This window comes from Myotis lucifugus, unplaced genomic scaffold (assembly GCF_000147115.1).
Source record: "Myotis lucifugus unplaced genomic scaffold, Myoluc2.0 scaffold_1302, whole genome shotgun sequence".
In the NCBI taxonomy this organism is placed as follows: Eukaryota; Metazoa; Chordata; class Mammalia; order Chiroptera; family Vespertilionidae; genus Myotis; species Myotis lucifugus.
In genome coordinates this window covers 55,950-70,331 of record NW_005872350.1, presented here as the reverse complement: position 1 = coordinate 70,331, position 14,382 = coordinate 55,950, and the positions used below count along the sequence as shown (strand labels likewise).

The 14,382-nt window shown below is 53.0% G+C and overlaps 1 protein-coding gene and 1 pseudogene across 1 annotated transcript in view; both read left to right on the top strand.

Moving 5' to 3' along the window:
- The first annotated feature begins 396 nt into the window (after window positions 1–396).
- Window positions 397–14,382, top strand: part of LOC102443185 (protein Daple-like) — a 33,719-nt gene continuing 19,733 nt past the window's right edge. Inside the window, exons 1-8 of the mRNA XM_006107618.1 lie at window positions 397–480; window positions 1,500–1,640; window positions 2,535–2,650; window positions 3,352–3,433; window positions 3,729–3,890; window positions 6,696–6,842; window positions 8,028–8,154; window positions 11,250–11,395. Coding sequence (XP_006107680.1) covers window positions 397–480; window positions 1,500–1,640; window positions 2,535–2,650; window positions 3,352–3,433; window positions 3,729–3,890; window positions 6,696–6,842; window positions 8,028–8,154; window positions 11,250–11,395 — 1,005 coding nt within the window. The remainder of the gene's footprint in view (window positions 481–1,499; window positions 1,641–2,534; window positions 2,651–3,351; window positions 3,434–3,728; window positions 3,891–6,695; window positions 6,843–8,027; window positions 8,155–11,249; window positions 11,396–14,382) is intronic.
- Window positions 11,590–13,162, top strand: LOC111824376 (annotated as a pseudogene).

Below are 14,382 nucleotides of genomic sequence, written 5' to 3'. Positions count from 1 at the left end.
AAGAGGGTGGAAGATATGACACCTGTATTGTTTCCTGTTCTGTTGTGGCGCGCAAGAGAGGTTTTTAAATTTCGTAGAGAGTTAAAATTGCGAATACATTATTGTTGGTGTATTCGGAAGCACCTCAGTATTGGGTGTGGGCTATGAGAGCACACGGCCGAGCGGCGTCCCGGGAAGAAATCTGAAGAATGTTGGGCCCAGCAGCAGTTTAGGAATAGAGGCTCAAGAGCAGTTGAGTGTGTGGAGCAAATAGCAGTTTTAGAATGTGGTGCAAATAGCAGTTTAGAATGTGGGGTGAGGCAGCCATTTGGAATGTGGGGCGAGTAGCCGTTGGCAGTGCTTGGCACAGAGCTGGTGGGCACAGAGACGGTGGGCCCAGAGCCTGTGTGCATAGCGATGGACAGTGGACACAGCCTCAGGATGGACGTTACTGTCCGAGAGCTCATGGAGCTCTTTCAGCAGAGCCCGTTGGTGGCAGGGGTGAGTACACCTGCCTCCCTGTCCCATTGCGGGTGCCCTGGCTCCTCTCCCGCCCCCCTGAGGTCTCCACAGACCCCACCTGCCTGGGCCCTGGCAGTCCTGGGACTCAGGGGTCTTCACAGGTTTCCAAACTGGGGCAGGGGTCCTGGCCTGGAGGCCTGAGGGGTTTCCTACTCTGGAGCCCATGCACCAGGTGCAGGACCCCCTGGCGCTTCCAGCCCTGGACTGAGATGAGTTCACCTGCTCCTGCCAGGGGCCTAGGCTGCGGGTCCAGGCTCTAGATGGTTTGACTCAGTGGTTAGAGTGTTGGACTGCTCACCAAAGGGTCGCAGGTTTGATTCCCCGTCAAGGGCATGTCCCTGGTTTGAAGGAGGTGATGTCGGCAGTTGGAGGAGAGGCTGCCCAGTGAGGATGAGGCCGTGGGCCTGCGCTCACACCCGACAGAAAGGGGAACCAGGTGGTCCTGTGTGGCCTGTGGGGATGAGATCCAGGCTCACCTGAGAAGTATTTCAGTTATGAAAGTTTCCTCAAAAATAAGATTGTCATGTTTCCCAACCTTCTGACATAAGCGCTCTAATATTTGACTTCTTCACGTTAGGATTTTATTTGAAGAAATAAAGATGCTATCCCTCCCTGACCCTCCCCCTCCCAAAGGCTTTACCCTCTTTGTGTGACACATGGATGGACGCGACTGGATTCCCTGGGACAGTTGAGGGAGCTCCACACTGGGTGGAGTGCTGTCTGGTGGGAAGTCAGTGTCCTCCTTGAGCTAGTGTGACAGCAGCAGTGGTGTGTGAGGAAAGGGCTCCGCTGCAGAGTGTGGCTGCACTTGCTGAGGAGCCTGCCCGCCCCCCACAGGAACTTGGTGGCTGCGGGTTAATAATGTCAGTGAGGTGGGTCAGCTGTGGGAGAGTGGGCCTAGGTCCCAGGGGGCGTGGCCTTGGGAGGTGGGTGCTCTCAGGGACCCTCCGCTGCTCCCTGCCCGGCCTCCGCAGCACCTTACCCTTGTGTGCCCTCAGGTGACCCGCCACCAGGAGAGCCTGTTGGACCTGCAGTGGTTGGAGGTCCCAGACATGGCCCTGGAGGAGGTGGAGTACCTCTCTAGCAGCATGACCTGTCGCCTCAGGAGGGTCTTAATTGAGCAAGACCATTGCAGGAAGGTGTGTTTGTGGGTGGCCCAACAGCCTGGGGGACGGTGGGGAGGGGCCTGGGTCTGGGGCCTAGTTATGGCCACGCTCCTCATCCTGACTTCCTCTCAAGCTGCACATTGTCTGTCCTGCTGGCCCATTTCCATGGGGGCAGGACATGGGTGCTGGGGTCCAATCCCAGCAGGTCCAGGGGTCCCCAAAGGTGTGGACGGAGTCGGCGAAGAAGGAATGACACGAAGACAGCCTTCAGTTGGTCAGCAGCCTAGTCAGGACCTATAGCCAGGATCTCCAGCCAAAGTTCTGGTCGGAGTTCTGGTCAGGAACTGATGAGGATCTGACGTTTATTGTCTTATTACATCCGTATTTATACCAGCCGATCTCAATCCTGTCAATTTCTATTACAAGGGTTAAGGTGTTTCTCATCTCCATTCCAGGGAGTAAAGACCATGTAGCTTGATTACCCGCCTGGCACTTAATTAAGGGGTGGTATCCCCTCCCTAACCTCAGGGAAAGATCCCCACCTGGGGAAACAACTTTCTCGGAGAGGTGACCTTGGTTAAAACACATGGCGCTAAAGGCAGCAAACATATTAACTAGGATGGACCGGCCTCCGGCACGTGGGCACTTTCCCTGCAGGGCACAGTCCCCTGAGACACCTGTGTGAGGACAGAGGTTGAGCTTGGGGGGCCTGCTCCATTCACTCGGCCCTTCTGTTTCACTAAATATATCCTGGCTTCTTAAAAACTCCCCCACTTTCTCCTGCCTCCCTCCTGGCTTTGCAGTCTCGGCTGCCATCTTCTCTTTTACTTTCTTCCATCTTTTAGTCATTCTTCACCACTTTCTAGTGCGGGCACTGTGCCGGGCACAGGAGCACGCCGGTGAGACCCCCTGTCTGCCCTGCTGTAGCTGTTCGTGACCATGACCCAGGAGTGGAACACCAGCAGCCGCCCCAGCGAGGACACGCACCTGGCCATGGAGCTGGCGGACACCAAGGCCACCCTGCGTGGCGTCAGGCAGGAGCTGTGAGTTCCCCAGTGACCCCGGTCTTTCTGCTCTTGTGCTGTGTGTCACCACCCATTGCTCGCACATGTGGTTCACTGCCATGCAGTGCAGCAAACGGGGCAGCTCTCACAGTGCCCTGGAGTGACGGGGCTCTGCTTTGAGCTGGGTCCCTGTTGGGCCCTGGGCTAGCCCACACTCTTCCCTCCCCGGACCTGCACAGCAGGGTTCTGCTGGGCCTTTAGGGCTCCTGCCAGTCCAGACATGGCAGACTCAGAGCAGCAGCCTGCCGCTCAGCCTCGGGCCCAGTGTGGGTGCTCTTGGCTGGAGGGAGGATGTGTCTCTCCAGTCCCGTCTGGTGGGCCTGCTGCCCCTTTCCTGCAGCTGGTGATGGCACCATGCCCGGTATCTGGGAAGCTGCCAGCCTTCACCTCCCTGCCAGGGGGTCTCCATGCCTGCCTGGCTGTGGAGGGAGCAGTGGCTCTGGGGGCTCCTTCCCTGTCTGCACCCTCAGAGGAAAGCTCAGGTCTGTGCTGAAGTCTGAGAGCAGCAGTGACAACGTAAAGCTCACCTTGGACTCCAGAGTGTTTTTGCAGCCCCACGTATAGACGCCCTCCTCACGCCTAGAAGCCAGGACCCCCTCCTTCCCCACTTTGGTCTCCCAGGTGGTGGGCTTTCCAGGTGCTTTTGAGGAACCCTCACCACGTTTTCTCATCGCCCCCAGGGAGGAGAAGACAAAGCAACTGGCAGACACCAGGAATCAGTTGTACCAGCTGGTGCTGGAGCTGCAGGAGGCCCGGCACAATGTGAGCAGGAGGCCTATCGTGTGGGCCGGGGGTGGGGGGCTAGGACGCCCCAGTCACCGGGGCCCCAGGTCCAGGAATGTGACCTGGGACACCTCTCCTTCCCGCTCAAAGTGGCGGTGCCCGAGAGCCAGCTGTCTGGGAGCTGCTGGGGGATGATGTGCTTCAGTGACAGCATGTGGGGCCCACACACAGGGGCCTGCACATGGACCAGCTTGGCCGCTCCTGGCTTCTCCTGGGGCTGCAGGGACTAGGGCCTTTCCCTGAGCCAGGTCTCCTGCCTTTGCCCACCTCCCAGAATATGGAGCTGGCAGCCAGAGCCCAGGCTTCCTGTGCCCCGGTCCCTGAGCTGGACTCCCTGAGGGAGAAGGCGAACCGCGTGGAGAGGCTGGAGATGGAGGCGATGGGCCTCAGGCAGAAGCAGAAAGACATAGTAGAGTTCTATGCATCCCGCATGAAGGTGAGGCTGACCAGGGTAGGTGGCCGGTGGGCACTTGGGTCCTGGAAGAGCGGAGAGGGGCTGCGATGTCTCCCCAGCTGGCCCTCTCCCTGCATCGCAGACTGACTGCGCGACCCCTGGGCTCCCTCTGGTAGTGGAAGGAATAGGATTGGGAATGTGGTTGAAAGGCCCTGTTTCTTCTAGGACTTTTCCTCCTCCTCCTTCATGCCACAATGATGACCTTCTATTCACTAATCTTTTTCTTTAAGACTCCTTGTAATTTCTATGGCTAAATCTTACCAGGACTGCTTCCTCATCTATAAAACAGAGATAACTGTACTAGTTCGTGAGGTTTATACAATGAAAGAGGTAAAACACCTGGTATTTGGGCAAGTCCCATATGAAGCTCTCCATGGTGTAGCCTACTCGGATCCCGAGGTTATGGGTCTGTTCAGAGGAGGGTGTCAGGGCTGAGGGGGGATGGAGACCAAGGCCCAGGCAGGGTAACTGACGCTCTGACCATGCACCCAACTGCCTCACATGAGCAGTGAGTTCAGGACCCTCTCTTCCAGGCATGTTTGCTCCTCCCACCTACTCAGGGAGTGGCTGTTCCCGCAGGAATGTTGGTGGATCACTGCTCTGCTCCCTGGGGACAAGGCACCCTGGGTGCTGTGCCCTAGCAGCCCGGCCCAGGAGGGGGGGGGTGGGGGCCAGCTCTTGGCTTTGTCCTGGAAATGGCCCCCTGGCCCAGCTGCTGATGAAAGGCATCAATCTGCAGCACAGACAGGTGTGGGGCACGGGCACCCTCCCTCACAGGTAGGAGGGTTGCGGAAGGTCATGTGCAAGCTTCCCCAGGCTGTGGCCTCCGCAGCCTCCTGCACACTGGGGACCTAAGGCAGCCCCCACATCTCAGCCGACACTCTGCCCCGTGGATGGGGTGGGTTTCAGGGCTCAGCCCCTGTCTCCGTGTCTTTTCTGGGCCTGTCCAAGCAGCCTCACTCAGTCATGCAGACGCAGTGACTGAAGGCCTGTGTGGCACCAAGCCCTGCGCCAGGAGCAGGGGATCTAACACAAAGCAAGACTCGCTCCTGGCACTGGGGAGCTTCTGGGCTTTTGCAGGGCTTCCCATGGGAGCCCCTTTTTCGTGTTCTCAAGGTGTGTGCCTCTGGATAACAGCAGCAACATTTCTCATATTGATTAATAATTTTTCTCTGAAACTAGCAATGCCTTACACTTTGCATTAGTAAATGAATTACAAGAGAAACAGAGTGGTCCGTGGAGGCCAGGCCACATAGAGAATGAGTCACACTGTTCTCCGAGGCCCATGTGCCGGGGCCCAGGGATGAACGAGGACAGTGCTCACACCAATTCCGGCTGGGTTTTGAAGGCTGGGTAGGAGTTGGTTGTAAGGGTGAATGGGGCAGGCTGTGCTATGGAACTCAGGGCCTGGGATTATGGTGATACTGGTGAGTACTGGTGAGTAAACTGGCTGGAACACTAGATCCGAATGCTGGGGGCAGTGGCCAAAGAGGGAGAGTTGGACCTTCTTCCTGCGTGAAGCCCCTCCATGTACTCTGGCTCACATCGCTGATACTAGTCCGGGCTCCTTAAGGATGGGGTGCAGGCTGCTGAAGGCAGTGAAGCGACAAGTCTGGAGCTCTCCAGCCTGAGTTCAAGCCCAACTTCACCACTGGTTGGCTTTGTGACTTGGGGCTCATTCCTTAATTGACCCAAGTCAGCCTCTTCGTGTGTAGGAAGGGACTGTCCCTGCCTCCCTCTGGGGGCTGTTGTGCAGAGTGAATGTGGCAGAGACAGAGAGCACCTAGTGCAGGGCCAGGGACCAGCAGGGAGGGGGCCGTCAGGTGAAGCCAGAGTCAGTGACCAAACCCTTCCCGCTGCCAGGCTTTGACCAGAATCGTGTCCACTGGAGGTAGGTGTATGGTTTCCTCTCCACCGAGAATCTGGGGTTCTGACCTGTTCGGGGAAATGAACAGGTGATGGATAAGCAGGAGCTACCGGCCTGCTCTCATGAGCGAGGCAAGCCTTGGAAAACTGCTCCCTGAGAGAAACAGACACATCCGCGAGTATCAGTGCTCACAAACTGTGAGGGCATTGAGGGGAGACTCAGCCCCCTAAGACATGAGTGGCGCTGGGAGGACTCTGGAGGGCAGGACCAGGGCTGAGCGGAATGAACTGAATGGTTCCCCTGTGTGCTGGGCACTGGGATAGGAGTAAGTACCATGGACCCTTCCCATTTGGTGGCCTTTGAGGGCCCAGACATTGCGTCCCACTCCCAGCATGTGTCTGACCCACAGAGGCCCATAGTACTTGTTTGTTGTGTCTTACAGACCCCTCATTTCCAGGAAACTGCTGAGAGTAGGTGTGTGAAATGTTCAAATAGGAAGTGCATATTGACCAAAAGCTTATCTGAATTTTGTTCCAGAACCAAGATCAGTGGAGTGACTGAGAGGCCTAGCCTCAGCCCTCAAACCCAGGACTCTCAGCCCCACCCCTTCTTTGTGAAGGAAAGGGGCTCAGCCAAGCCCTATATCTGTCAGCAGGTGCACTCGTCCAACCACCCGAGGTTGTACGTGTCAGACACTCTCACAGTGTTCCCTTCCCAAAGTTAAATAGTGTCTTGCTTCGGGGATTTTTCCATCTGCCTGGCCTAGTGGAGAAGGGCAGGGGCTCAAAAGTGGAGACAGAACTTCCCGCGGCAGCAGAGTCACCCCTAGGTTGTTGGTTTGGGTCCAGGTGCCTGGAAGAGCTGTCGTCATGACCAGGGGCCTTAACCTCATTGCTCTCATGTATGTTCTTGCTGACCAGGAGCTGATTGAAGATAATTTTACCCTAATGGACACGAAGGGCCTTCTCCAGGAGCAGCTGACTGTCGCTTGGTCCCGGGTCGATAAGCTATACGAGCTTGAGGAGGAGAACGTGCAGCTGAAATCAAAGCTGCGCCGCCTACATTTGGTAGGACAGGCTGTCATCGCCACGTGTAACACAGATGAGGGCGGTTTTAGGTTCATGTTGTGCTCTTCTCTGATGTTCAGCTACTGGGTTGGTGCTGCCGCCGGCACAATGACCCGCTGATGGCAGAGAGTCGCTTGCTAACTTCAGTGGCTTGAGTGGGCACCACTGAAGGCTCCCAACACAGAGAGGGCCTGATGCTGTGTTGCTTTCCTGTGAGGTTGGATGGATGTGGGCCTCTTTGCAAAAAGGGTCTCCTCTGGCGTTTATGATGTGGGTTGAGCTGTGATGTGTGAGTCCCTACAGCCTTTCCAAGGCGTTAGGCCTGCTAAGGGGCCACAGAGCTGCCGTCATTATAGCATTTGCTCTAAAGCCCTGTGCTGTACGTCACTTTGTTCAGACACCACTCAGAGAATTTCATCCCCTAGGACCTAGGGCAGGGGTGGGCAACCCCTGGCATTCGTGTGAAACATGGCACGCCAGTAACTTTTGCTGGCACTTGAAACCCTCTCATATGATCTTCCATTTACAATTGTGAATCTTTGTTCTCAGTGATGAATTTTGTTAAGTCTCATAATAGGAGTAGCCTGACAGATGAAAGTAGTAGCTCGTGCATATCTCTGAAGGTCACGAAATAATAAATCTGATGTAAAATCTCTGTCATCAGTGATGCAGCAGCAAAAGTCCCACTGATAATATCAAACGAGTCATAAAGTTTTCTGTCAGACTATCAGTGTACATGTATACATTAAAAAATAAATGTATTTTTCATCATCATATACTGTGTTTTTGTTGCTCAAATGAATTTTATTATTTCTTCAAGGTTCTACACATATGTGCACCTTAAGAAATATCAAGTAGGCATAATATGTTCTCAAAAAATTAGGGCTGGCACGCAGAAGAATTTTGAGTCAGAGATTTTGCTGATTTTGGCACGCACTCACAAAAAGGTTGCCCACCCCTGACTTAGGGCCTAGGTCACTCGGTCAACATACCTTTCAGTGGTTGTAATTCTCACAGCTGGGTCAGGTGTTGGAGTCATTTCTGTGCAGCTGTGGTTTTGGAAGTGAGCAGGGGCATGGAGGCCCTTCATCCTGGGGGAATGAGGGCAGATGCACAGGGGCCAGGACCTGTCCAGAGCGTGCTCCAGTCTGAATCCTCACCCCATCCCCTTTTCTGCACATTCAGGCCCAGGACACAGACCAGAAACACCTTGAGGAGCTGCAGGAAGAGAACTTGGCCCTCAAGGCTGCACAGCGGCAGAGTGTGGAGGAGTCCGCCCACCTGCGCTGGGAGCTGGACCAGCTGTCAGAGGGTAGGCAGCAGCCGCTGGTGCCGTGGAGCCAACCTGATTGAAGACTATTACACTTTAATAGATAACCAAGGGCCTTTTCCAGGAGCAGCTGACTGTTCGGCTTCTCCCTAAGCCAGGGAGCTGAGCCCTTGGCTCTGAAACTCGTGTGTCAGCCCAAATAAATAGGGTTTTATTCAAGGGCCATTTGGAACTGTTTCATTGCAATTCTCTCCAAGAACATGAAGGGCCTGGCAGCCTTGAAGTCAGGACATGAAATGTAAAGGAAGTGCTGCCAGATTTCTCAGTTCCCATTCAGCTAGACACAGAAGCTTCCAAATGACAGCACGCTGACACCCAGAGGGTGTCTTAGATCTCTCTGTGGAGCACTGGAAGCTCTGGATGCAGGAGATGTCCCCAGTGGTCACTCACCTCCATCATAGTTGTACCCGGGGCATGGTTTCCTCCGTTGATTTCATAATCTGGCAGATGGGTGTAGTCTGCTCTCCATCTTCCTGGGCAGGGGCTGCTCAGTGGCTGCTGTACAGGCGACCCAGGCCTCTTCCTCTCCCTCTGTTGTGTGTCCCCTCCCAGCCCCCAGAGGAGGTGTGGGGTTGGCCAGGGAAGGTGGGTGGGGCGGCCGTGCAGCAGAAGCCTCAGCACCCAGCAAACAACAAGCCAGTTCCTGTGTCCAACAGTAGCATGCGTGCACCTGTGAGTGCAGGTCAGGCTTTGCTTAGAGCTCTGCAGAGCCAGGAAGGTCTTTGGCTGGTTTTTCAATTCTGAGCAACATTCCTAAGCGTCATGGAAAGGCTGTTGAAAGCAGCTGGGTAGTCCTCTCTTCAAGGCGTCCCATCTACTCCAAACCTAAAATCAGTTCATTGAATTATGAGTCTGTGTGAGAAGTTAGTTTTTTTCTGTGGTTTGGTGTCTCCTCACTCCTGGGAATCCAGGCTCTGGGAGTTCAGGTTCCTGGGGAACACCACTGCCCCCTGGTGGGACACAGAAGTAGTGCTGGCTGGCAGGGACTGGCTCAGACCAAATGTGCTTGTTAGAGGCCAAGGTGGCTGATGGGGCTGGAAAGCCTCCCTGATTCAGATGCTCAGTGTAGCTTATGAGCCCTTTCAGGTCAGTGACTGACTGACTTCTTGATGTTCCCAACTCCTACTGCTTAGCTGGAGGCTCACGAACAAAGTGTGAATGTACTTTTGTGTGGTTGGGGTGGTGGCTTCTTGAAACAAAAAGGCCTGGTTTAAAGTCCTGGCTCCTCTACTTGTTAGCCAAGTGACCTCTTCTGCACCTCAGTTTTCTTATCTGCAAAATGGGGGTAATGAAGCTGCCTCACAGGATTGCTATGGGTATCTTGTGAGAGGAGACAGTGAAGCGTTAAACTATGCCTGGCACACGGGGCTCCAACAAAGGAGGCTGTTATTATTGTCCTTGTCTTATCCAAAGATACCTTGTCTTATCCTTGTCTTATCTTACTCTGCTTCTTGGGGTGCTCGTGAGCAGCCCTACTAGCAGTACAGTGCGATAAGGCTCCCAGGGTTGAGTGTGTGGCCCTGGAGGGACAGGTGAGGGAACAACCCTGACCCCTCAGACATTCATGGTTTCCTCCTGAACAAGCCCTGGGACTTATCCAAAGTCATGTACCTCCTGGTGGCAGCGAAGGGCCGCGAACTCCCATACTTCTCAGGTTGGGCTCCCTTTTCTGTTCTGCATTCAAGCTGTTTAAAAGCAACAGAGGAAATCTGCCTTTTTCTGGCTTTGCCTTATGTTTTCATCTCGCCTAGAATTTTTAAAGCAATTTGGCTATACTGTCTCATTCTTTTTCTTTTTCTTTCTTAATTTTTGCTTATGAGAATGAACGGAAGAACTCGTCAAGGGAGGACTGGATCTCGCTTGGCTGAGAGGGTGGTGCAAGCTGACCTGTGGAGGGCTCTAGAGTGGATGCAATCGGCTGTGGATCTAAGCAGGGTGTTAAGTCAACATGGCCTTGTGGTGCACATGTGGAGAGGTACAATGACAGGCTGAGTCGACTTATGTGCCTCTTAATGTCAGCTATTTCTTTCCAAATGTCCTTTAGGTCTCTCAAAACATGGTCTATCATTTCTATAATGACCTGAAGTTGGGGGGCAGATGTTTCAGGAGGTTTCTTTAACACGTCTATCAGCTGGAGAAGCGCGGTTCTAATGCTGCAGGCTGATTCTGCAGATTGAGTCTGGGCAACTGACAGCATGCCCTGTACTTGGCTAACTGTCTGCTCCATTATCTCAGGATTGAGTGGCACAGATTCTTGAGTAGTTGCTATCTCCATTATTTCCATTGTTTCAGATTCTGATATAATCTCTTTGTGTGGCTGGATCACTTGAGAACCTTTCCTTGTCTCCACGTGCTATTTCTTGGGATAATTTGGTCTTCTTCTGTCTCCTGGCAGCTTTCGCTCTCGTCACTGGATTGGACATCGTAGTGGCTGGTCTCTAGTAGCCTATCGGCAATTATCTCAAGGGCCCTAATGAGAACTCTTAATGACATTGTGTCCCTGTCTCATTCTTTTTCAATGCAATTGTGAAAGTACAAAATGAAATCTCTGACTGAAGGAATTTACCCAGAGGTGGCAAGTACTGGGCATATGTGCCCCATAGCCTCTTCCACCCACAGACATGCGGGTCAATGATTCTGTCCCCTCTAAACCCTCGGCTGAGCCTCCCGGACTCCCACCACTCTGAGGCTGGCACAGAGAACACACTCTCTTTGCCATCTGTTAGTCTCTGCAATCCTTGACTTGATGGTCAGGTTACAACTTTGTAAAAATGTGGTTCCAGCAGTTCCATCATCTTGAACTTTTGCATTGGCTTTTCTCTACCATCACCTGCTTTCTTCTTAAGCTCTGCTTGCTTCCCTAACAATCCCAGCGGAGCCAGCAGAGGGGCCATAACCACCCGAGGAACCTTCAGGTGCATACAGCAACAGCACCCTGGGGAAAAGGGAGGGCACCCAGATCACCATCCTGGCCCCCCTAACCTAGGGCTCAGGGTGATGGCCGACTCAGGGCTGGGGACAGAGAGCAGAAGCTGAGGCCTCTGTAATATGGACTCTGACTCCACTTTACTCTTCAGCCTCCAGCTGCTTCCTGAAGCTGGACCAGGAGAAGCAGAGCCTCCAGGGCACCATCCAGGGGATGCAGGATGCCTCCCTGGCCCTGCAGGAGAGCAGCCTCCAGCGCCGGGAGCTGGAGGAGGAGAACCAGCAGCTCAGCAAGCAGGTACCTGTGGGTAGAGTCCGGAACATACAGGCATGTAAGTGGCCAGGGGGAGCACCCAGGTGTCGGTGAGCATGCGCAGCTGGGGGACAGACAGAGACCAGTGCAGCCACCGTTATGGTAGGGGGACAGGAGGCCTCCTGGAGAGGCATCACTAGGCAGCAGGAGGAGTCCCTGCAGCAGTGAGACTGCACACGATGGACCTCTGTGTGCCTCGCTGCCTTCATCTGTGAAATTGGGTTGCATTACACCCACCTAGTAGGTGTGGTGAGGATGGTGTGAGTTAGTGCCAGCAAAGGGTCCAGCGCGTGGTAAGTGCCTCATGGAAGGAGAGCAGCGCCCTGTTAGAAAGCACCGGACGGGGTCCAAGTGCGGAAGCAGGCACACAGTTGCAGGTCCCTCACGCAGCGTCCTGCACCCCCAGCTCTGCAGCATTTCCGGTTCCGCAGGGGGAGAATGTCACCTCAAGGCCTTGGCACCGCCCATCCGGGTCCCTTCCCTTCTCTGAGCATCATGGGCTCCAGTCGCTGCTGCCAGTCACTCAAGGACTCTGGTCCAGACGCCTGGCCGAGTCCTCTGGGAAGGAGGGGGTCCCCCGCTGGGTCGCCTTGGGCCTGGCAGGAGGGCGCTGTCTGTAGAGACTGTCGCGGGCGCTGAGGCCAGCGGGCTGAGGCCATTGAGGGGAGCGCGAAGGGCCACCGTGTTCCTGGTCGCCGGGCACAGGGACCCGTCGTTCAGGGCCACCTTCCAAGGCGGCCGCTGTGTCCGTCCCAGGTCCCTCAGTCCAGGGAGGCCTCCGCGCTCTGCAGGCCAGTCCAGCCTGTGTTGGGCGCGGGGACGCCTGCTCCACAAGCCTCCCTGGGAGCCGTGGCTTTCATGGAGCGCCCGCCTCCGAGCTTGCGCACTGGGTTGATGCTGGTCAGAGGAGTGTGATGACATTTACTTAGGGACGCCTGGTTGCGGAGGACTTGGGCTTCGGAGAGTGCGCAGTGGGAGCATCAGGAAGACCCCTTGGCCTCACATGGGAGGGCTGTGCTGAGCGGTGGCGGTGGCTGGAGCGGATCCCTTCCCGCCAGGCGGGGCCAGTGATAACAGTGAAAATCCCAGAAGGTAGGATGGCAAAGCAAAGCGATTTGCATTTCTGAATCTCCAACATGGACTATCTGTTACTTATGCAACGAATCTACTTAATGCAAAACAACTCTTTGGAAGGCCCAGCAAAACCCAGTTTCCTCAGGAAGTAGCGATGCCTCCCAGGATGTGAGTCGTCATAGTCCAGCGTCATGTGGGCATTCAAGCCCGGCCTCTACATCTCCTCACAGACACGGAAGGGCCTGGATAACATGGCCCCATCACCACAGGCAATTGGGAGATCTCTCTCTCCTCCAGAAAACGTTCAGAAACAAGCAGTGATGAGACAGATGCCATAGGGCGGGGAATGTGCTTCTCCACGGCTGGATCAGTCAGGATTTCCCCATCAGTTCAGTCACATAATCGTCGTTATCAAGAGTCTCCAAGCTCCCAATGGCGTCAAGACACACCGTCATCGCTGCGTCAACCAGGCAGAGCTCTCCTCCCTGCCCAGGAGCAGACACGATAGCCGTGAGCAGCACCCAGAGGACACGGAGATGGTCACTTCCGTGAGGACAGGAACCACCTGGCTGGAGCCACGACCAGGACAACAGAAGAGGCAGCAGGAGAGCTGGGAAGGGGCTTCATCCCCAAACGAGCAAGTGTCCAAAGGACAGTGTTTTTATAGGGTCATCCTAGGCTGAATTGGTCTGGGAACGTTTCATTAAAACTGTACAGAGCAGTTTTATAAGTTGCCACATTTCTTTATAAAATTTTTTAAACATATAGCTATCGTCTAATACAGAACTGAGAAGACTTGTGATGACAGCTTTTACATGGATAGCCTTTCACCTCAGGGCTTCATGCAGAGGAAAGGGTTTTATGCAAAAGGAAGTTCCACAATTCCTAATCGTTTTAGAAATTGAGGAAGGTGCGTGTTCTATGTATTGGTTGTATCATAAAGAAAATATTTTAATGCTCTATTATCTATTGTATTGCAAGAACCTGCTTATTAGTGAATCACATTTTGTGTATATAATAGAAAACATTCAAGTTGGTAGTCTAAAATACAGTAGTATTTTGTTAACAAATGAGAAAATGTCACATCAATGATTCATTTTACTAACATTTGAGAAAGATTGTTGGTGAAGTTTGAGATAAATCATATTGTTTAACTTCATAAAGAATGTAAGTGTAAGTTCTGTGACGTGCTCTTTGAGTTTTGCCCTAATTGGTTATCAAGTGTGAATGTTCACTTCCTATTTCATTCTAAAATATTAGAATTTTCTAATTAAATCATGTTTGAATAACTGAAGTCACTCAGGAAGTTAAATATCCCTAAATGCATTTTTTTAAATTAAAAATTCAGTGCTAGTGTAAATTCTCCTTTTCAGGAAGAACAAAAATGCAAATGCGGAGTCAGATAAAATGATTTTCTGACAGTATGCTTGTTTGGGAAAAGGTTCACAAAGCCTTTAAGTGCTGCCTCTATTACTCAAACTTCAAAAGTTTACAATTTTTAAAGTCCCCAGGGTATGTGTGCAAGGACACATTTTATTATAGGGATTATGCATGTTGTCTTTCTGTTTGAACATTTGAATGAGTTAAGTCTTATACACTTTCTAGTTTTAAAAATTTTAAATCCTGTTAAAGCTTTTATGTATCAAGATGTTTCCCTTTAATTTTAGAACTAGTTTATAAAGGATATATTTGGATCCTGTTTAATAACTACAGCATTTTGTAATGTTACTTTTTAATATATTGAAATCATAAAACAAAGAAAGAATAAAACAGAAAACACTGGTGGGTCCCGAAGGGAGGCAGAGATGGAAGACACGCTCCCGTGTGGAGACCATGGATGGGCCGTTTCAGGGCATGGCTGCTGGTGACAGGAGCGCAGTGCTCACTCTCTCCTTTCA